This window comes from Cyprinus carpio, chromosome B23 (assembly GCF_018340385.1).
Source record: "Cyprinus carpio isolate SPL01 chromosome B23, ASM1834038v1, whole genome shotgun sequence".
NCBI lineage: Eukaryota > Metazoa > Chordata > Actinopteri > Cypriniformes > Cyprinidae > Cyprinus > Cyprinus carpio.
The window spans coordinates 18143013-18167508 of NC_056619.1; the positions used below are offsets into that span (position 1 = coordinate 18143013).

Genomic DNA, 24496 nt, shown 5'->3' on the forward strand with positions numbered 1-24496 from the left:
TCACAATGAATAACAGTCAATTTTATTATGCTTACTTTTCTTAAGACATCCTAAATAACGTATGCAGCCTTCAAATGCGACCTACGGAGGACGTAACCTCCGAAATGAGACGCAGCTACTATAGTAGGCTATGTCTGCTTCTATAAGCTGTAGGCTATGTCTGCGTCCTTTAAAAGCTGCAGTCTTTCTCGCTCTTTCTCCCTCTCTCTCGCTCTCTCTCCGTTTTTGATATTGACACTTTGACATTAAATGTGTGAGTAGACGAGCCCTGAAGACGATAGCTGCGGTGTGTGCGTGTGTGTGTGTGTGTGGGAGCGACGTGTAAGAAAGAATGTCTCAAAGACCCGCCCGTAAATGTTGTGATCTTTAAATGATGAGCCAGTGGAAATTCTCATTTTAGTGCGCGTTTGCTTCGAGTCAGGACCACTACACAGAAAACAGTAAGAGAATGTTATTTACATTATTTAACTAATTTGTTAATATTAATCATATATACATAATTGTAACTGTGCTACATTTCTATGCTACATTTAAAATATTTAATCATTTGAGCATTTTAGAAGTTGATTGAGACTATTTTACTTCACTGTTCACTGCTGACAGAGTTGAATGAATTAATGAATGAATTACACTTTTAATTATTATTAATAATTTTTCAATAATTAATCTATTTTTATAATGTTTTATACAATAGACAGTTTCAAAGCAGCTTTACAGTATTAAACAGGAAAGTAACAGAATAAATGATGCAAACTTGAAAAATGTGTCAAATCCAAATTCTGCTATAAAGCAGCTGATAGTTGGCTCCAGTCAGTTCAGTGTTGGTTTAGTTCAGTTTAATAACTGTAAAGTTCATTCATTATGAAAGTTCAGTTCAGCCTTACTGAAGACAGTAGTGTCATTTAGTGTCAGTGTAATTAAACAATTATATTTGCTTAACAATCTTCCTTAGTTGTTAAATTGTTTTATTTGTTGTGCAGGAAGAAATGTTGGCTGCTTTCAGGGGACCTTCAAGGATTTTGCTAGTATTTAGTCTAGTACTGAACTCCACTTTAGGTACTGACACTGGATGTGATGATTGGATTCTTAATGGAAACGATGATGTCTGCTGCAAGAAATGCAAGCCAGGTACAGAGACATTTACTGACAGCAATGTACTGCAATATGTAACCTAATAATATTTTCGCAATTCTTGTAACAATGTATCTTAATTTTAAGAAGGTGCACTTTAATAATTTTCCTTTTTAAAAATGTATTAATTTATTGGAATATCGGAGAAGCCAAAAAGCGGATTACAGATTATCACTGAAATTACACATTAGTGAAGGAAGTTTCAGATCATTTTGAAAGTGTCGCATGAAAAGGATGTGGTTTAGCACTCAAAGGGAAATCCATGAATTGTTCTGTCATTGCGTTAAGATGACTAGATCATCCTTAGAAAACCCAAAGGGTTGTCCTAGAAATCGAACTATAAATAAGGAGCTCTGTAAAGCTTACTTGTAATGTCCATTTTCAAACCTTCTGAGACTCAATAGATTCATTTTTTCCTTATTAGCAGTAACTATCTCTATGTTTTGGATATATCATTCCAGATAAACAGACGTTATGTTGTATGACATCAGTTAAACATACAGTGGGACTAAAATGTTAATATATTATCAGATTAAAAAAAAGTTGAACTTTATATTTTTCTTAACTTTTTTATTGCTGGATTTTAATGAGATGGGGAAAAAAAATTCCCTCTCACCTTTGGACACCCGTTAGTGATTAGAGCGCTGAAGTCATACATCTATAAGTGTCAAATGTATATGAGATTCAGTGGCCATTCTGAAAGCAGCTGCTTGTGGTTACAGGGAACCGCCGAGTGGAAAATTGTGGAAGAGACCCACAAAAGCTCTGTACCCCCTGTGGAAATGGAACTTACATCAACGATGATAAACCATCTTGTTTGAGATGTACCCAGTGCATAGGTATGTTCCAGTTTTACATCCTCACTGCCTTTTTGGTTAGCAAAAGATAATTAATGGCTATGTGAGAACGTGATTTTATTTATATGCATCATCATAAGCTTTGATATGTGCTTTATGCCGAGTTAATATATACATAACATCATATTGAGTAAGCATTAAACTTTCTGTTACATGTTTATAGGAAATCAGTTCGTAAGAGAACTTTGCACTAGCAGCAAAGATACCGTATGTGGATGCAAGAAAGGATATCGGTGTGGGAACGAGAAATGTTCCTTCTGTGTTGATGAATGCAAGGTGGGGGAGGAGCCCACAGAAGAACGTAAGACTTCAATTGAACCCCTATTCTTGAGCGTCTCCGATTAAGAAGCTCTCAGGCTGTTTAATATCAAATTGCTTGCTGTTACGCTCTATTATTTTCAATTAAATTCTGTAAATTAATGCTTGCAGGATCTTGTAGAAAATGTCCTGAGGGAAAATTCAATGATAAAATCCACAGTGCGTGCAAAGAATTGAGAAAAAGGTAGCGTAAAATTGGCTGTTTTTTTAAATATTATTTCTCAGAAATGCATTTGCCATTAAAGTTATTCAAACTTTCTTATTCATTCTCCAGTTGTCCTGATGGACAGACTTTGGTCAAAGGAAATGTTACCAGTGACAGTACATGCACATATTTAGAAGGTAAAAAGAAAATTCAGGAGAAGAATATAACTTGGATGGCAAGCAACATGCCGCATCATCTAATGTTTTTTGTGTCTTTTACAGAACCTATAATCTTACCTACTGGGACAGAAAATAAAAATGGTAAATGAAAATATCTAGTGAAAAAGCAAAAAACATTACCACCATTGCAGAGCTGTGCTCAAATTAATTGGACTTATATTTAAATATGAATATCAAATTCTAACCTCAAGGATATTTTTGTTTCCTCAAGGACAGACAAACTGGCTTCCAGTTTTCATTGCTGCAGGGATGGCTGGTTTGGCAGTCCTTTTTATCATAGGATCCGTGGTTGCATACGTAAAGGGACAAAACAAAACAGAGAAGAAGCCAAAAACCGATACCCCTGACAAAGGTACCATTTAAACCTATGTGTTCATTTTGTCTTTCCTATTTGGCGTTCTTAGAATAAAACTACTTGTCATGATATTGTCTGATTTTACAGTATTGTCATTCCTTTCTTTTAGACCACTCAGACGTGTCCAGGATAATGATTGTTGAGCAGGAAGACTGTAGTTTTCGTCATCCAGAGCAGGAACAGGGCAGCAGCTCAGAGTCCATCAATACGCAAGACTCAGAGTCTAAACTCATAGTGTGAGTTTACTGGACAGTATTTTTTTTTTATCTGATTTTAGCATTGCTACAGGGACAAGAGGACAAAATCTCTGAAAATCTGCTAAATTGTGAAATACATACTTGACTGGGTGTCGATAAGCCTTTCCAGTTGGTGTATCAGTGATTCATTTCAACAAAATGAGTTACATTTGTTTTGAAGAACAAAATGAACTTTCACGTCAGGGTGTCTGAAGTGTGGTGCACCTTAATAACACAAAGATGAGATGTTAATGTAGGTGTGCAGTAGCAGACAGTATGTCAACACTTTTATGAGAGTAGGCGTCATCTACTGGTGCTTGCATCACATTTTCAGGTCAAAGCCCTCTTGAAATACCCTGGTGGGCTTCCCCACTTTTACTAAAAGAGCACCATTTTAAAAAATTATCTTTGGATCAAGAACAAAGAGGATAACATGACCACAAAGAGACTGTTTTAAATGGCATGTTTTGCACTTTAACCATTTTTATTTAATAATAGTTCTTTGTCCAGTTGTTTTTATTTCAATTTTTTATTGTCTGGAAATCAGCAGAGAGTGCAGAGTAGTTTTTTGGTAGCTAAATGTGGTTGACCATGTCATGTAGGAAGTGAACTGCTGAAACTAAACATTTGACCTCAGGATTTTTTTGTGCATTTTACTGTTTTGTACATTAGGATTTAAAAATAAGTTAAATTGTCAACTCTTGCCTTTCTAAGCTCTGGGTTAAGAAAATTATGACTCACTGTTCATTCATTCACAATTCATTCTTTACTTGGGGTTAGGAATTTACCCTGGGCATTTAGGTTTCGACTCAAGGTTTCACATGGCACATGCTACATTGGTTAAAACCGGGTTCAGTATCATTGGATGAACGGTTTAAATTAAAGCTTGTCTCGCTCATATGCAACAGTTTGGCTTATTTATTCCTGGATGTACCATCCGGTTTATGCTAAAATTAAAATAGTCTCTTCACCCCAATTAACACGTTTCCATCACTGTTTGACATTTACCTCTCAAACGCTGAAATGAAATAGAACGCTAAATGTTGTGATAACTCTATAAACCGCATAAGTAATTAATGAGGCGAGCGCTGTTTGTCTATGATTGGTTATTGGCTGTTACGCTCTGACGTCGCATCGTTTTACACGCAAAGATGACAACTTGGTGTTAAGGTCAGTGTGAAAAGCAGTGTTGCATGGTTTTACTGACATGGTTTTACATATTTAAACTAATCTAAAAGGACTGTTCAGTGGACTATATATCCTGTATATCCTGCTGACTGAGTGGGAGTTCCCTGATGACCAGAGTTGAAAAATATTTACTGTATCTGTAATGTTATTAATCTAGGAATCATGATGAATCATTTTGCATTCCAGTTTCATTTTCCTCCCACATCTATACATACGTGTACCAACGTGCTGAGCTCTGCATCCACAAAAAAAAAAAAAAAACATTACTTTGCTCCAAGGAGCTGTTTTCTCAGGGCGTTATAAGCATAACAACAGTAATGGAATAGGAGTGGAACAACTGGTGGGTGAGCAATGTGATAATGGTGCTCGTCTTTAACGGTCAAAAAAAGGTCACCCTGTTTAATGTCTCTTTATGTGTCACCATGGGTTTACTATGTAAAGCCTTATACTGGGTATTCCATTTTATAAAACAGCTCTACCTCTTGTGTTAAAAAAAAAAAAAAATCATTTTTTTTTTTTTACACAGAGGTTTCAGTTTGTGGGAAGAGAAGGTCTCACTGGAAATTTATGTTTGAGGTGCTTCCCGCAGAGATTTGCATGAATTTGTTGGTAATTAGGGAAAGTCTTAACCTTTACCTACAGTTCAAATTGAATTCTACACAATTTCTGCTGTAAATGTAAAATGTGTTTATTGATGTGAATCAAGAAAGATATGGGTATTATATATATATATATATACATGTCTTCTGTACAAAGCATTCATTAAACTTTATATAAGCAATAAAGGCCTACTGATTCATGACAACACATTTACATTGTTGCCATAATATAACATAATTAGAATAATGTTAGCATTCAGCATCAGTACATAAATAGAAGGAAGTTTCATTTCCTCCAGCCTGGCAAAACTTGATGTACACTATAAAGAAGGAAGACAGCTCAAGCCAAAATAGTGTAAACCACTAAATATTATTAAAATAATATTAGAAACAGTAAATGTTTAATTTCTGCAATGTGAATGCATGACCAGGTTCTGCAAAAAGTTTTCATAACTTCTTACATAACGAAGGCAACCATTAGAAATGAAAATAACACTTTGGGCAAATTAAGACTAGTGTAGTTCCTGGAATACAGGGGGGAAAAAAGTACATGCAATTTAAAAAGAATTCCTGCTTGAATATCTTAAGAGGTCAAGAGTCATGCAGAAAAACTCCAAAGAGGTTCATGCAACCATGTGCCAACTTCCTTTATCAAAGCATAGTATCGTTTCAGGTTTTCCCAGAAGTCAAATGTGTAATGCCAAGTACTGCTATTGGTAGCTTTCCCTCTGTGGTTACATACCACCCTCAAACCAGCTGCTAAATAAAAATGAAACAAACCAAAAGAGCATGACATGACTTAAACAGGTGTTTACTAGTAATAGCAGCATTATCTGGATGGAGTGTCCCTGTTTTGCAAGTTCAAGTTGATTTATTGATTACAAAAGTATCCCAAGTCTTGGAGAAAGCAGAAGAACGGAAAGCCCCAAACTGCCAGGACATGCATGCATTTCATTTCTTTAATCTAATTTGGTTATTAATTCAGTATTGCAGTTGATTTCACACTTCTATATGTCCAGCATCACTGCTGCTTGCAGTTATCTTTCTGTTTTGCATTTTCCTTTTTCTCCTTGGGCTTTACTCGTCCCAGTTTGTCACTGTGTCGTTTTGTGGGGGGCACAAAAGTAGGTTCCTCCAAGGGGCTATACAAACCTACTTGTTGTGAAGTTTGATTTTGACAGGAATCTATAAGTTAATATTTTTATAATTATTATTCATACCATTCATAAATACTTTAAAAGCTTTTTGCGTTATGTGAATGTATGAAAGCATCATTACTTTGACCTGATTCAGCTGCATCCTTCCTTTGAAAGGTGGGGTCCAGCTCTTCTGCAATATTCCTGATGGCTTGCGGTTGCCTGTGATAACACCAAAGGAAGTTAAAGAATATTTATTCTTTATATTAATTAAGCCATAGTTCATAGAGAAAATAGTGATTTACACAGTCATGGAAACGTGACTAGGGTGCTGATTGTCTGGGGTGAAGTCATCAACTGGGGATTGAAGACCATTGGAATCCAGTCTCTGCCTCTGTATAACAAACAGCAAGATTCATCATTAAAAAAATATTTTGGAATTTCTTTGTACTACTACAAAAAAAGCAACTAAAGGTCAGTTCACTCTGGTCCAACAAACACGAACAGGGTTTTAGAATTTGTTAGAAATTGGTGTTTGCTGAGTCAGTGTGAATCATCCTTGAAATATGAATATTTCCAAAGAACACATGTGGCAATACCGATGAATCATATGATCAAAAGTAAGTTTTAACCAGTTCATCAGTACTAATATCTGAAGGAATGTGCCCAAGACATGCATGGACAAGACAGCTCTGCAGACGTGTAATTTGATACATTCAGATAGTTGGAATTTTTGGTTAGTTAGTAATGAGTACATGGTTACACAACAACAAAAGTTTGTGACAGTCTAAAAGTATGGCTACCTGTCTGTCACATGCTGTTCTATCATTCTCTCTGTATTCTTGAACAGGTTCCAGCTCACGAGACATCCGTTTAGCCTTTATCTCCTGTTTCTGCATGAAACGTGCAATTTCCTGCCACAAATCGACAATTTATGCACCCATTTATGCATTGGGAAAAATAGCCCTCATTCAAACTCTGGCTTACCTCATCCTGAGCAACCTGTGCTGCTTTGAAGTCTCCAATAGGACAGTCCCTTCTAAGAGGAGAGGAACCTTGCTCAGTCTGAGAGAAGAGAACGCACTTCAGTATTATTTTAGGAATTTTTGCTACTGATATTGATAGGCATATTAAACAGACTTCATGGAAGAGCACTAATAGAGCTGGGCAGTATGATGGTATATACAAAGGGTGTTCAATCCTGCTCCTGGAGGGCCACCTTCCAGCAGAGTTTAGCACTAGCCCTTTATACAAAGTTTATTTAAGCGTGCTAATAGATGGTATACAATATACCAGTGTTATTCTATCACGTTCCTGGAGCCCCTCAACACCAAACATTTTGAATGTCTCCTTTGTCTGACACTCCATTTTCTTAGAGTCTTAAAATGTCTAATGAGTTGATGACCTGAATCAAGTGTGTTTGATTAAGGAGTGAGTGGCATATACCAAAACTGGGGTAGATATATTTGGTCTTGTAGTTCACCTCTTCGGCCAATCTCTCCTCCTCTTCCTGCAGCCTGCGGGCAAGCTCCTCATCTAGCAGCACTTGCTCCAAACTTCCCAAGTCAAGCGCAGCCCTTCCACCCCTAAGACCAGGTCCTGTCAGGTAATAAGGGCAAAATCACAACCAGATAATGTGGAGAGGAGACACAGGGTTTTCAGGCCACCATCACCTTCAGCCAGTTGGGCCACAACCAGAGGTGTCCAATCCTGCTCCCTGAGGGCAACTGTCCTGCAGAGTTTAGCTCCAACATACTTACCTAGAAGGTTCTAATAATCCTGAAGACCTTAATTAGCTGGTTCAGGGGTGTAATTAGGGCTGGAGTTTTTTTCTCCTGGATGGTGGCCCTTCAGGACCATGATTGGACACTTCTAGCTGAGACTGTTGAATGTGGATTTCCATTTGAGTTAACGTATTTTGAATCTTACTGGGTAGATTACAGCCCTGAAAACACACCTAAAGGACACACAAAGTAAGAGCCAAATCAAAAAGTAATTGCAAGGCCAAGTCAAGAAGAACCAAAAATATTTAGCTGCTCTAAAAGAAAGAGAAGCAGATGAGATTTTGAGGTTTTTGAAAAACAAGGATGAGATCACTGGAGAAGGGATCAAACTTAAGTAAAAGCAGATGACACCAAAATAATGGTCTCAACTCCCAAGATGTACACCGGAAGCACACAGGAATGGACAGGAGTTCTTGTTTACTGATTGGGGATGATTGGAAAGCAATGAGCAGATGTAGGGACAGGCTCAGTCACACTGCAGAGAGGGGTTACCTGCTCCAGAAGAGCGCCCACTGCAAGAATGGAGTCTTTGAATCCGTCTTTCCTCCTTCCTGCTCTCCCTCTCCAACTCTTCCTCTGTTCTCGATCTCTCCTCCTCGAAGGTCTGACAGCGCTCACTTTGACTTCGCCTCACTCTACACTCGTCACGCCTGTGGTCTCGGTCTATCCTCCTTTCATCCTCCGTTAATGATCGAGCTCTCTGCCATGCATTTCTGCTTCTTGCCATCTCCCAACTTCTCGTATCTCTCAAACGGTCCTCCACTTCTAACCCCATCAACTGTGGCACTCTAGGCTGCAGTGAGGGGGCATTATTTGAGGGTCTTTGTCTAGCCAAGTTAGAATCATCTACGCTGCATGTTCTGCTTCCTTCACTCACCGATGTCTGCCTGATGTTACCATGATAACTACGTCGCATTGAAATGTTCCGTCGAAACCCCTGAGCTTGAGTGTGGAGACCTTGAGTTTCTTTGAGTTGTGTGTGATCCTCTCTTGACATCCCTACGGAACACTGAACTCTTTCCCTAGTGTCCCTGTGACCATTTTCATAGGTCCTAAAACCGTTGGCAAGATAACTGTTAGAGCGCTTCCGTTCATCCAGGAAATGAACATGTCTTTCCCTAAAACTCTCTCTAAGGCCGCAACCGTCTCCCTGCCACATTCTGTTACGATCCTCCCTCATGCTGCTGTGTCGACTCAGCCCTGTTCCTGAGACCTGCTGCTTCTGTCGTAATATTTTCTCCAGTTTATAGACTGGTTCAAAGAGATCATCATCAGAGCTGTGGCTGAGGTAGCCTTGCTCACTCATATCGTTCTTTATGAGCTTAATGACATCACCCCATCCACCTGACAGGTGTGAAGATCTGTTACTGCTGCCTTGGCTGGTCATGCTTTTGTCGTCCTGCTCTGAATGAGCTTCGGAAGGTCTGCCGATCAACCTCCTCTGCCCTACAGGGGGTTTGCTGTCCTGTCGTTTGACAGTAGGCCTACTGTACTCAATCAGGTCCTCCTCAGAGTCTGAGTAGGTGGGCGAGGAGGAGTGCTGCCATCTTCTGGTTGGAGACCGGTTGTGAGGTACATGAACAGGCCGGGGTAAGTATGGACGAGCAGGAATGCTTGTGGACTCTTTAGTAAAGCCAACCATGCAAACATAAAGCAGGGGATTTGAGAAATGGTTAGAGATTGAGGGGTGCAGAGTAAAACAGTTAACATATGAAGCTCTGTTTAAAAGTAAAAAGGAAAAATGAAAATATAACATGCAGTACATAAGGAAAAAAAAAAAACATGGAGCTTCACTGAATTGATGGAGATTCAGGACGTGGTTAGTAGAGTCATCATTTATTCACTCTCATGTCATTCCAAATGAATTTTCACCTTTGGGTGAACTATACTTTGACTGGGTTTGTTTAGCAAAACAAAGCAAAATTTGACATTTGCTTGTACCTCTGTTTATGGCATTAAAGGAATTCAGGTTTTAATATCAGACTCAAACAGGAAACAAACATGAATGAACTGGACTTCAGGATCATCATCCCAGATGATATCATGTCCTGTGGGGCTTACAAAGCAAATGATGCAGCTGGCTATGTGTGTCATACTGTATGATGAATGCATTAACAATACACTGCATGTTGAAACAAAGTATTTGTGTATTATTTCAGTAGATTTATTGTTTCAGACTTGCTTAAAGATGATGGAGTATTCTGTGTAAGAAATAATCACCCATGGTGTCACATTAATTTACAGCACATCAGATGCTTATACAGGAAACAACCATTTGACTAGACAGAAAACACATGTGACAAGACACTGAGACAGTCTCGATGTTATTGGAATAAGACATTTTTACTATGAACATGTTTACTACTCACTTCTCCAAGAAAGCTACTAAGTAAATGAGGGAGACAAACAGAAATACTGTTATGCAAGCAAAAGAACTGATTTAATCATGCGTAAGTTGAATCATGCGTAAGTTTCTCAGTGTCCTCAGCATGTGAATGGCACCCATGTTAACAGTATACAGCATTTATACTGTATGTGAACATGTCACTGATTCCTATAAGTTCCACTGAAAGTATTATCACAGTTGAGCACATTTTCACTGGGTCTCACATAAACTTATTGAAACTGCACTATAAACCTATTTATCAACATGATCTTTCACAAATCAAACTCAAAATCAGACTCAGTTCAGATGATTTAAACAGTTTATAGCTATACTGTGGGGTTCGAGTTCAGTGTCAATGTAAATGTGGCCCCCTTGACATGTAATTTAGATTTCACACTCCTAATAATCTATAAAATATGTGGCCACCATGAAAGAAAATATTAAATGCAGTAATCTAGAAATGTAACTTTATTTTCTATACAGAAGTGCAGTTTATCACACAACAGACACACTGTGAGTCTGCTGTCACAAAAGAGCGGCCTACCTAATAAAACTGTTGAAGTCACACCACTTCATAAAAATTGTTCAATAATGTCATGAATAACAGTGGAGTATTTTACCTCTACCATCTTTATGTTGGTAACTGCTCCTCTGTCTCAAATAAAGCTCTTCCTCTTCCTGTATCCTCTTTGCTATTTCCTAAAAAACAACAACAACAAAAATAAGCTTTACAGATCACTATGGTCATTTGGGGAAGTGAGGATCTGTTTCTTATTTTAAACAAATTTTTAATGAATATAGAAAAGCATGTAAAATATAGCTGTAGATTGTATTTGAAAACAGAAAAAATGACAAAAAACAAAAAAACTACTATAATAGCACGTTAGAAAGAAATAGATTGACAGTTATTCAGTTATGACACATTGATGTGAAACACTTAAACCTAAGCGTGGGCTTTGTGACTAGAAATATACACTCAACACAGACGCCAGCGATAGTCGGCGTACGTCAACAGAGGGGAATTTCCAGGCTTACGTATCAAAGGCCTTGAGACCTGCCTGCTCCTACTGCAAAAAGCCCACCATGTCGAATCTTCAAACAGCTATGTGCTCGGTTTGCAACTAAACTGGCAAACAGGGGACACAATTTATCGCACAGCTGACCACAATGACTCACAAGTTTCCTCTGACAAAATATGGTTGAAACATATCTTAACTCAATCAATTACAGTACGATTACCACAGTGACAATTTCTTTTATTTTAATCACATGCCTACCAACGTTTTGTGCTATGTAAATAAAGATGAAATCAATGCACATTTCATAAGAAAGTTACAAACTTTCTGTGAAAGCATTACTTGAACCCCTACAATTTTATATATGCTTCTAAGTCACTAGTGTCTCGCTTGGTTACTATTTAAAACATTTCTTATTTTGCATTTCTACCTGCCTTTAACTGTGTTATGAAATACTGTACTTTAAAGTCTTGCAGAAACAGCCATAAATGTGACAACACACCGCGTATATGCGAGAGAATTTACAGCACTTAGCCAGAAGATGGCAGAGTTCTGTCTCAATGACAAAACAAGTTATTTTTCCAAGAATCATAAAACTTTGACTTCTACTGAGCTAAAATCTGGGATTCTAATGCTGTTTACATACTTCAGCAGGAAGGAAAAATGTAAGACTTGAAGAGCTGGGCTAAATATTTATAAAAAGGAAAATGGGAACATGGGAGAACAGTAAGTAAAGTTAGATTCCGTTAATGGGTCACAAGGGGGTGCTAAGGTGCCTGTGGAAAATTTGAGAGAAAATAAAAAGATTTTACAGCAATGTATTTTAACACTATGCTTTGAATTGGTATCTATTGTGAAACTTAAATATGTTTTTCCAATGTTCTAATAGTAGAAATAAAACTAATAATTTGTAGAAAAAGCAAGATATGCTGTTGACTTTGCTGTTAACTACAAATAACCATTTACTGTATAAAATTAATAATAAGTGTTTTGGCTTTAGCCAATGACAAAAAAATTGTCTTTTAATTTAGGAAAATTTTGTATGATACCATGCTTAATATTTTCCACACACAGCATAAAAGGGTCTGCATACATAAAAAAAAAAAAAAAAAAAAAAAATTATATATATATATATATATATATATATATATATATATATTAAAGGGGTCTGCATACATAAAAAAAAATATATATATATATCTGCATTTCTGGGGGCCCCTTACATTAAACTGTCATGTTAACCTCCTCAGCAGCAGTCTCTCTATGTCTGTTGCCATCATTCTAATTAACCTGTTATGCTGACCTTTCTTACTTCACAGCACCAACCGAATTAAATCCACCATCCTGCGCTGAGAGATTTTCCTGTCACAAGGGGTCTGATTCTGAGCTTATCTGGCACCTGGAGATGAGGTTTGTTTGTGTACACAACTATTAGAATGACTGGGTGAGAATTATGTTCAGCATTACTCTTCCCTGCTCCTGTAGGAGCTCGACAGGACAGCAGGCTTCAGAGCCGTGTGTGGAGATGATATTTAGATGCGACCTGCTGCCTCACAGGCTTTAATTAACACAGGGCTGCGGGGGTGTAAATTATGTATAATTAATACAGCGGAATGACATTTTATGCAATATGCAAGGCCTGTCAGTGCAAAATATGCCACGCGGGTTTGAAAACACCTTCAAGATTACTAGTAAATATTAATTAAACAAGAATAAGCAGACTGATATTTTATCATGTCCATTTTAAAGCTTAATTTTAAACTAACATTTCAAAATTACAATGAGCACTTTTGGTGTTTCCAGTTACATCTTTAATATAAAAGAACATAAATATACTTGAGAAGCAGAACTGTGTAAGGTAATTATTTGTTTTCAGAGAATATCTGGAATGTTTTTAAAACAAAACTTACAAAATGAACAAAGTTTATTTTAAAAAAACAAACTGCTACTAAAAAGCCAGTGAGGTAATAAAAACTTAATTCAAGATATATTCTCTAAAAATAATTATTTTTCTCAACTAAGTCTCATTTTTCTCAAACTAGTCTTGTTCTAAATTTTGTTTTAAGGATGTTTAAATATATTAACTGCAAAACAAGACAAAAATGTTTTTGTCATGTCTAGTCACGATTCTTTCATGAGTCAAAAATATCTGCAGAATCAGAGATCATGTTCACTATACAACTCATAACATGTCCCAAATGTCCAAAATTCCTTATTCAGAATTAGTTAAACACTGTCATTTGAAATGACTCACAGGGATGTTGACTCAGATTTATCTGGAACCCAGATTCCCGAGATCACCTGCATGATAATAGGTGGTTAGGATCTTATAACTTGATATGCCAGTGTTCTCTGACTCAGTTTTTCTACTTGCTCATCCGGGACTCTCCCACTCTCAAGACACTTCCAAAAACACTTAGGCTTTGATTTCCACAGTAAGCCCCACAGGCAGTCTGTCTTCAAACAAATCTGAACATGAGACTCCTTAATTAAGGTTCGCTGCAATGTCATTCAAGAGAAAAAAACAAAAAAACAAAACCTTAACAAGTTAATTATTTTCCCTGGCAGACTCAGACACCTTGTTGTTACCTGTTTAAATTTCTCAGAGACTGTCCTGGAACATGACAATAATAACTCAACAAATGTAATCAGGAGGTCTTACATGCTGAAATGCTCATCTCTTACTTTTGCTAAAATATTATTTAATATAAAAATGTATTATTTGAACTAAAAAGTATAAATCATTTAATCAGGACAACTACTATTCTGGTTAAATGAATTGTCTGGTCATGATGTTTGTTGCAGTGGTTCTCAAACTTTCATATGTACAGTACTCACTGTATATGTGTGTTTTAATTTTCCAGAACCATTTCCCCAAATACTTCTATATTTACTGCCTTACTATAAATCAGAAAAACATTTTGGGGGAGAACTTAGATTTAATATTTATAAACTTTAAGATTTCATATTTAGCTGATGCTATTATAACCTTTTAGTACAGTTACAGGAGCAACCAGACATTAAAGGAATTGCTGACACAAAAATTTGAATTTTGTCATCATTTGCTGACCTTCATGTCATTCCAAACCTGTATGAGCTTCTTTCTTATGTTGAACAAAAAAAGAAGATATTTTGAATAATTTTAAAGAACCGAACAGTTGTTGATTCCGACTGACTTCCATAGTATGGAAAGAAATACTATGGACGTCAATGGGGACCAACAACTGTTTGATAACAAACATTCTTCAAAATATATTCTCTTATGTTCAACATAAGAAAGAAACTCATACAGGTTTGGAACGAGATGAAGGTCAGTAAATGATGACAAAATTTAAATTTTTGGGTGAACTATCCCTTTAAGCACTAGGTCACAATGCTACTTGGACTGAACTTTATGGATTACCGCTTGCAGTTTTTAACCACTATGCCACACCACCTCCAACACAAATAACTGCTATAACATTTATGAGACACTTAATACAAAGCCCTCACTAAAGAAAAGCTGCAGATCCATAGAGATTTCCTTTTATTTCTGGTGGAGAACATTTCCACACTCAGCTTTTCTACTTGTGACTCACTGAACTCAAAGACTAGAAGTGTGCCAGGGGAAGGTTATTTAAGGTGGGCTGGAGTTAAATGCATCTGAAGTTGATTAATGCACAGTATGAGCGTGATTTTTGCTTTATAGTAGCTTGATGCTCATTCCCGTGTGGTCTTTGCCAGCACTTACACTCCACAGGAGACTAGCTGAATACATCATCTCACTGGCGTCCCACAGTGACTCATTAATTATTGATCCATTTGATCCCTCAGACAAAGTGGTTCAGAGGTGTAAATGAAAAACAGAAGGGGTGACGTTTACTGAGCCTGGAGTGTGTTACACACCTCGTCCTCCACCTCCCTCCTCCGAGCTTCATCCGAACGCCGCTGGATCTCCTCCTGAATCATGCGTGCGTATTCTGAGTCTCGTTCCTCCTCACAGAAAAAAAAACACCTCTGATATAATGACAACAATTAAAAAACACATCTGTTTCCTTTAATGTAAGGAGGAAATGCTGAGACTATCACACTATTGGACAGTAGTGGACTTTGGATGTGTTATCAGTGACTGAACTGCTGATAAACAGTGTACAACCATGAACAGACAGTGTCATATCTGATGGTGGTGTGACTAGTCTTTGACTGTGTGTGTGTGTGATCTTACAGTTGGCGAGTGGTCTGGTGCTGCAGCATCTGAGCCCTCTGCTCCTCCTCATCCTGGAGTCTCTTGGCTACTCTGATGTCTCCTTGCACCAGGTGACTCCTCTGCACGTTTGAGTTGTAGTACTGCTCAACTGTTGAAGAAAGCATGCAAGGTTACAGAAGAGCACATGGATGACACACTACTGTTTAAAAGACTTTATTTTAAAAGAAACTGTTTATTCAGCAAGGATGCATTAAATTTATCAAAAGTGACAATAAAGACATTTATAATGTTATAAAAAAATTCCATTTGAATTTCTATTCATTTAAGAATGTATACAGGTCCCAAAAAATATTTAACAGAGCAATCGCTTTCAAAATTAATATAGTAATTCTTGAGCATCAAATAAGAATATTTGAATATTTCTGAAGGATAATGTGATACTGAAGCCCTGGGGTAATGGCTGCTTAAAATTCAGCATTTTGAATACATTTTATTTATTTATTCTACAATATTACAATAATTACTGTTCTTAATGCATTTTTGTTCACATAAACATAGGAGAAAATGATTTCTAAACATATAATGTATTTATTTCAGCCAATAATGTAATTAGACCTCCTGTAGCCTCCTTAATCCCAGTTTGTTATGTTTTCATAACCATTTAGGGTCGTGTAACAGGCTGAGATGAAAAACATTAACTTAAATAAAGATGCGGTGATCTCTATGGATGGCTGTTCAGAGAACAGACTAAAACTGAACTCATTTGACCAAGCAGGATATTTTAGTTAACAAGGCAGATTGATTCACATGAGAGGTCTTGTTACCTTATGTACTGAAACACCGTTGTATTTCTAGGTGTGTGAGCACCAGCCCACTTTAGAAGTTTACAAAAGATGGTTGAATATGTCAAGGCTGAGAAAACAGATTTTAAGCTTGCTTTAAAATGCTTTAGGTGTGGCAGATGAAATTAGAGAAATGGGACTTACTTTCCTGTTCCTGCAGGTTATGAGCTAGAGCTCCATCCTCCAGTACAGCAAAACACTGGCATACTGCAGAGGAAAAACAACACTCAATACAACTGCAAAAAAATGAACAATTAACAGCTATGAGAAGTCAGTGGTTTTTATGATCACTTCAGATTATAAAAGTATAGTATCTATAGTAGTTTAACCATAAATTACTTGCAAAGCTGTAACAGGAGACTTTCTCAGAAAATACTGGCAGGCATTTGGACTGTGTTCAGAGACATGCCGTGTTATTTCATGTCTTCAGAAATCACTTCAGGTAATTTTAGTAAAGCTCATTTAAAAATGTTCATAGCACTACATTTGTGAAGTCTCATATTTCAAAAATTAAAAATATATATATATATATTTTTATCCCTTTAAAAAAAGTCTTAAATTCTTTATATACTAACTTTAAACATGAGTCACTCAAATTTCATAAAGCCATAATAACAGTCTGCATGACAATAACTGACCCTGGAAAGTTAAAAACAAAATTGCACTTGTGGTTTTGGTCCCGTAAGTGTCACATTTCATATTAAACCCCATTTTAAAATAACTGACAACACAGAAAGGCTCTTGCTGCTTTAAGGAAAATCTTAAAAGAAATCTGAATCGTGCTTTTGAAAATAATTTGTCTCTCCATTTGTAAAACCAAACAAATTTAGGTAATGTATATGGGGCAGGCATTTCAGAGGACTTAAAACAGAAATACGAAGATTGCATTTTCTTCTGTACTAAAGTGTTACATAGCTATCTAAAATTGTCTAAATTGTTCTAATGGAAGGATAACTGTTCTAGGTGGATGAAGATCTGGTCATGCATTATTTTCTGTGCTAATCAGCAGCTTTATTTAACCCAGAACATTCCTTTAACAATAAGCAAAAACACAGAGTATCAGGTCAGTGAACTCTAAATTTAACAAAAGTACAGTTCTTGAGAGTCTTTCAAGCTGATGTACAGCCACATAAAATACACTTGTGTAACAAAGTTGCAGCTTATATGAGCTGAGCGCAGATCTTTTGGAGCACTAAAGCATCCCAGAAAAAAAGTTAAATAAACACCTTTAAATAAACACTAGTCCTACTCAAACCTCTTGAGGTGCTGTAAATAATTTGGGTGATTTTGTACAGTACGCAGTTAACCTAAAAAAGCTCAGTACAGTGTTCTGTACACTGCAGTTCTGTACACCCTCAAGGAGTGCATGTTGTGGTGAATATTGAGGGGTGTTGATTGAAGCAGTGTCACTGGTCTTACCAGACAAACATATACAGCTCTCACAAACACGGCAACAAAACTTCAACAATTCCGTGGTGCCGCCCCTCAGAATATCCACAAAGTGTACACCAAATTCAAATTTAGCAAAAGGCAACCTCAAATTCAGCGATTTACAGGGTGGCTGAGTCGCAGAGAGTTTCAGAAAGGAATACGGCCTGTAATTGACACAACAGCTGGAGTCTGAGGCTTTAGCGCTGGTTCTGGACCTGCGGTCGGGATGGAGAACATTACAAACCCTGAGAGCAGTAAAAGTGAACATTTTACTAAATCAAGAACCACCCCATCAATTCACACTCAACAGGACTGAAACTTGAAACACAAAAGACCTCTAGCTACATCTGCTTTACTGTACTTCAGGATGGCCTGGGCAATTATGCTGAATAAGAGTAGGATGACCATAAAATCCTAATGTAGACATACTGACTTCAGCACAACCTCTGACCTGAGCAGCTGGTGGGAATCTATGTATAGCTGTGAGGCCCAGCCACCCCGTCTGGTGGGGTGAAACTACCAACCCCCTTAAAAATGTGAGCAGAGAGAAATGATCTTTCTGTGGGGTATCCCAGGTTTAAATGCAACCGTTTCAGTATCCGAAAAGACAAATGTATTTTCTGCTTGAGCCCACCTGCTGCATATTGCGATAACCCATATCAGATTACACAAGCACCTCCCAACAATGCCCTCACACATCCACCCAGAGCGCACACACATACGCCTGCACACAGGAGGAATGGTTTCCAGATGTGCCAGCAACAGGAAAAAGACCCAAGCTGAGAAGAAGGATAGTGAGATTGGTGGTGTTTACTTTGGAAAGGCATACAGATAAGGGCAAAACATAATGTCCTCTTTTGAGACATCCAGTGGCTCTGTAGACTCAGTAGCTGGTTTGTTTTGTCCAGCAGCTAACATACTCTCTGCAAGGGGACATAGCAGGACAAGAATGCTAACATCAACAGAAATCCACTACAAAAATATTTGTGGACCCTATATAGCCTATTCCTTGCTAATATCTAAACAAATGCCAATAAAACCATTTTGATGTTGCATTACAAATGACATGCAAGCCTATTCATAAAATATCAGGATATATAGCTTTAAAGGTTTAGACTACTGTTCAAAAGTTTGGGGCCAGGAAGATTTTAAAAGAAAGAAATTAATATTTTTATTCAGCAAGGATGCATTAAATTGACAGTAAAGACTTTTATAATGTTATAAAAAAATAATTGCTAATACTTTCTTTCTATTCATCAAAGAATCCTGTAATCAATTTATCAGTTTCCACAAAAATATTAAGCAGCAAAACTGTTTAAATTGATAAAAATTAAAAAAGAGAAGAATTTTTCAGCACCAAATCAGCATTCAAATGATTTCTTAAGGATCAAATGACATTGAAAATGATGCTGAAAATTTAGCTTTGCTATCACAGGAATAAATTACTTTGTAAAGATATGATAAAAATAGAAAAACTACTTTAAATGGAAATATTTCACAATATTACTGTCTTGATATATTTTGATCAAACAAATGGAACCTTGATGAGCTGTTTAATGCTTTAAAAACCTAAACAATCTTAGAGTGCTGTAGAGTACATGACAATTAGGTAACACTTTAGGGACCAATTCTCACTAACTAGCTGCTTATTAGAATGCATATTAAAGAGATACTCCACCCCAAAATGAAAATTTGGTCATTAATCACTTACCCCATGTTGTTCCAAACCCGTAAAAGGTTCGTTCGTCTTCGCAACACAATTTAAGATATTTTGGATGAAAACCAGGAGGCCTGTGACTGTCCCATAGACTGCCAAATAATTAACAGTGTCAAGGTCCATAAAAGGTATGAAAGTCATCGTCAGAATACTCCTTCTGCCATCAGATGTGCAATCTGGGTTATATGAAGCGACGGGAACACTTTTTGTAATCAAAGAAAAAAAAAAAGACTTTATTCAATAATTCCTTTGTCAACTGTCTCCTCTGTGTCTCTCCATATCACTGTATGCTGTGTATGCTCTTCTGTGTCATCCGCGCCACAAGGATGTGCTGTTTTCTTTCAAATCGAAGCTAAATACACGTAGAAACAGCGCATCCTTGTGGCGCGGCTGATACAGAAGAGCACAGCATACGGTGATATGGAGAGACATAGAGGAGACTGTTGACAAAGGAATTAATGAATAAAGTTGTAAAAAAAAAAAATTTCGCTTACAAAATGTGTTACCGTCACTTCATATAACCCAGATTGCACATCTGATGGCAGATGGAGTATTCTGACGATGACTTTCATACCTTTTATGGACCTTGACACTGTTATTTATTTGGCAGTCTATGGGACAGTCACAGGCCTCCCGGTTTTCATCCAAAATATATTAAATTGTGTTCCGAAGACAAACGGAGCTTTTACGGGTTTGGAACGACATGGGGGTAAGTGAATAATGACAAAATTTTCATTTTGGGGTGGAGTATCCCTTTAATGCATATTAGCTGTTTATTAGTACTTATAAAGCACATATTAATGCCTTATACTGCATGACCATATTCTAGATCCCTTAATCCACGCCATACCAAAACTTAACAACTACTTTAACTACTAAGCAACAAATTAGGAGATTATTTAGGCAAAAGTCATAGTTAATAGTTAGTTAATAGTGAGAATTGGTCCCCAAACTAAAGTGACAATTATTCTCAAACTTAAGATTCCATTTCAATTGATTTCTTTTGTATCTAGGTGTTTACAAGCAATATAAGATTCACGACTGGGCTATCAGTTGGATCATAAAATTATCAGTCTCATTTAATCAGAGCTACTGTTCTTAGGAAGCATAACACAGCAAAATACATGTGAAGCCTATGCTAGCATGCTAGCCAAGCACATACGCCAACAGCCAACTATTAAAACATCTGGTCTGATTCCTTTAGTCAAAACAATCTTAATAAAACAAGGACAACAGAATGAACTACTGACAGTTGTATTTAGTATGTTGATTAGGTTTGGTCAGGAAAACACATTAGTCTTCTCTCCAAACGCTGATCTGTCCTTCAACCTACACCTAAACTGATAAGATTCCTGTGACAGCAGTATCCACCCCCATAACAGTTCAGTCAGTGCTGGGATTTCTGCTCATCTTTATCTACAGATGAGGAACTCCAGAACCTCTAACAGCAGGAGGCTCATGTCTCTAAATTTGCGGTCAACAAAAAAACAACACTCACAGATTCACACGCTGAAAGGATCATCCGTTTTATCCAGTCAATAAGGGAGAAGCTGTATACCTGTGTAACTTTAAAATTCACTCTCGACAGTCTAAGCACCTGTAAACCTCATACGCTCCTCTCCTTGTAGGAGGAGGGATTTGAGCCTGCAGACCCGGTTCTAGCAGCAATGTGGTTTAATGGACCTGACCTCAGCATTCAGGTGTCTGATTGGGGCGTTGAGAGGATTGGCAGGCAAGAGGGTGTGGACATAAAGTTGTCAAACTAGTTTTGCAGAAGCCAAGCCAAAAAGACATGCTCATATTACAAAGACAGGCAAAACATATGTTTGAAAGCATATATGCATACGCCCATTTAAAAAATAAGATTGAGCAGTCACAGCATGCAAAACAGACAAAGTCTGAAATGGATCTGCCAATCTCACCAAGGCTACATGTATGTACACGATCAAAAAGAAGTGTAAATTCACGATATTGCTCAAATAAATGTGCCTTGCTGATGAAAAATACAAACTTAAAAAAAAAAAAATCTTACTGACCCCAAACATTTGAACAGTAATATATAGTTGCCACTACCAGAGATTTATAGGCCTAAATATCTATCCTGGCAGAGGTTTGACGGAAGAGGAAAAAGTGGAAAGGGTCAGTGAAGGCATGGAGTAAAGGATGCAAAGGGGTTAAAGTGCAGAGAGGAAAGAGGCTGCTTTTTTCTCAAGGGAAATGGGGTAAAGAGACAGCATTCCCAGGAATACGGCAAGAGAACTACCAGAGCAAAAACACATTCACCGGAACTGATAAAACAAGAGTGAAGACAAAGGGGTCTCACTGAGATATATTTATTACACAATGCTTTGGGGAACAAGTATTGAAAACAAACTGAGGAAATGAAAACACTGTTGCTCACAGGTCAAGTTTAAAGGATATAAAACCAATGGGAAAAACATGGCATAGTAATGCATAGACATTAGTTAACTGGGTGATCTCATAGAGTCTTTGTTCTATAGTCAGTGCTTGTTTAAGCGTAAAAATACAAAGCAAAACAATGAAAGCATTATGTACAGAAAGAGAATGGAAGGGAAATCATCATCAAAATTTCCCCTTTCAAAAGAAGCATAAGAGACAGTACTGGAGCAAACAGGGCCATGCAGAAAGGCTCTTTCACCAATGGAAAAAAAAAGACAACTCTTTTGCTTCCGAGATATACAGCAGATGTCTGGAATGTTAATCAGATCTCAGACTTATCAGTAAAAGCTTGTAGCACATGAGACATCTGAAAATCTGAGACATCAGAATGGGAATCAACAGTCAGTCCCACAATGATGTGACAAATTTTGGAATCTTACGCATTATACAGCATAATAGCACAAATCACCCAAAATGAAATGGTCTGCAATGTGTAACTATGATGCATGTCAGGCAGGTCTTACCCTCCTGGACTCTGGGCAGGTTGGACTGATCCACCTCCAGCTCTGCCATGACTTCTGGCACTGCTCAACAACTCATGCCATTCAGCAACACCTGGTCTCATGAGAGAGAGACTCTGGTTAGTGCTAGACCGACTAGGCCAAAGTAGCTTATTTGGTCACTGTGAGTGTCCCAACAGATACACAGTTCACCACTGTCTCATTAAATATACATTACTTATGAGATCGTAGTGCACTGCAAACACAAATCTTTTGACAAACCACTGCTAGAATATTTGGATGTTACAACACATTTTATATATATATATATATATATATATATATATATATATATATATATATATATATATAAATTACTATTTACTTATTTTTATAATAAAAAATAAAGACTATATTAACCTTATAATAATTCATCTGTAAAAAAAAAAGAAGAAGAAGAAATAACAGGAATAAGGAGTTGTGTATAAAACGTGTAAAATATATATTTTTTAATCCAAAAATAAAACGTCATAAGAAATCATCAATAAAGTAAAACAAAGTCAAATTAAAATAGTAATTTCTTTATATCACTTGCAAAATAAAATAATAAAAATAAAACAATAAAAATATCAAATAAAATAAAATAAAGCAATTTCTTTAAGAAGTCATCTGTAAACAAATGCAAACACAGCCATAATAAATAAATGTTTTAAACAGCAAATTCATTCAAATTTAGACATAATTTGCAAAACTATTGACTCAACCAGAGCATAAATTGTGTTTTACCATAATACACTTTGTCAGAAAGCATAAACAAACACTGTGTGAAGACAAAATATATGACAAAGCAGCTAATAGAAAAGAGCCCCGAAAGAAAACAAAACGAAACTAAAACAACCAAAAAACAAACAAACCAGCAGAAGTTAAATGAATGAGGACAGTGCGGTAAATGGATCTTCACATTCCTCACGATTTTCACCACAATGATTCATCACAAAAACATGATTCACTACAGACACCAAACACAGTGCCTTACCTGCTCCGCGCCTCTCTTCTCTATAAATGCTCTTGTCTGCGTTCAACTACTTGTTGCATACTAGGGTTACTCGAAAAACTCTCACTTCTTATAAGCTCATATTTGGATTTGTCAGTGTCTGAAACAAGCCTGAACTCTAAATACCCAGCTTCAAAGTTTCCGACCAGACAGACTGTTTTTGACAACGAGACAATGGCATAAGCTTCCACAGGGATGGGAAGCCAGCACGGACAAACTTCACGCTCCCTCCTTCGACCAGCGCGCGCATTACATCACACTGGTGCATCCAATCACATCAAACATGAACACAAATATAATTTAATAATCCATAAAGATGCACTGGTTCGCTCTTTAAAATATAAAAGACTTCATAAAAGATCTAAAGTCTTTTATTCATTGTAATTATTGAAATGTACAATAAGTTGACAAAACATCATTAAAAATAATAGCAAATTATTATTCAGTAAATTTTCTCAAGTTTAGTTAGGCTAAATGAATAGTGCATAATAAATGCATATTATTTTATTCTGTTACAAAGTGTTCCTCAGAGGAGTGGGATGATATTCTGCCCTCTACTGGTGATTGAGTCTTAAAATCCATGCATTCTGAAGGAAACTTTTCTCTTCGTTATGACACACCTGCTGTTTAGCACACGTAAACATGATATAATTAGCTTTTGTCTATTGTTTAACTGTATTGTATATTGCGAAATATTGCAAAATATTCAAGATAATAGGCCTACTTCTTGTTTATCTTGGAGTTTGCCGTTTCCTTGCATTTTTTTTTTGACAGAGAATAAGTAGGCTAAAACTAAATAATACTAAAAATACATATTTAAGAAAAGTAGTATTGCATAATTTTTTTAATGTGTATTGAACATTTGATTTTAATGTGCATTTGAGTTTTGTGATTTTGTGTTCAATAATTCCTCATAAAATCAAGCTTGCATTAAATGAACAGATGTTGCCAGACTGTGAGTGACGTACATCCTTCA

At 36.8% G+C, this 24496-nt stretch overlaps 2 protein-coding genes across 6 annotated transcripts; one reads left to right on the top strand and one right to left on the bottom strand.

Annotated features, from left to right (window-relative positions):
- tnfrsf9a (tumor necrosis factor receptor superfamily, member 9a) lies at positions 1-5274 on the top strand. The gene is made up of 9 exons (XM_042751088.1): positions 1-440; positions 981-1128; positions 1854-1970; positions 2152-2289; positions 2418-2490; positions 2581-2648; positions 2733-2771; positions 2902-3042; positions 3155-5274. The coding sequence occupies exons 2-9, from the start codon at positions 987-989 to the stop codon at positions 3283-3285; spliced, it is 849 nt and encodes a 282-aa protein (XP_042607022.1). The 5' UTR covers positions 1-440; positions 981-986; the 3' UTR covers positions 3286-5274.
- LOC109088858 (coiled-coil domain-containing protein 50-like) lies at positions 5142-23742 on the bottom strand. 5 transcript variants are annotated; one of them, XM_042751084.1, is made up of 13 exons: positions 23503-23742; positions 22491-22581; positions 16563-16625; positions 15595-15724; positions 15276-15366; positions 10995-11073; positions 8481-9611; positions 7688-7803; positions 7192-7269; positions 7008-7118; positions 6510-6598; positions 6353-6426; positions 5142-6253 (listed from the first exon to the last, which is right to left on the bottom strand). In XM_042751084.1, the coding sequence occupies exons 2-13, from the start codon at positions 22537-22539 to the stop codon at positions 6090-6092; spliced, it is 2175 nt and encodes a 724-aa protein (XP_042607018.1). In that variant the 5' UTR covers positions 22540-22581; positions 23503-23742; the 3' UTR covers positions 5142-6089. The 5 variants fall into 5 exon arrangements, with proteins under 5 accessions (XP_042607018.1, XP_042607017.1, XP_042607021.1 ...); XM_042751083.1 differs by having other exon boundaries at positions 6347-6426; XM_042751087.1 differs by lacking the exon at positions 8481-9611 and having other exon boundaries at positions 23503-23739.
- Between the last annotated feature and the right edge of the window lie 754 nt (positions 23743-24496).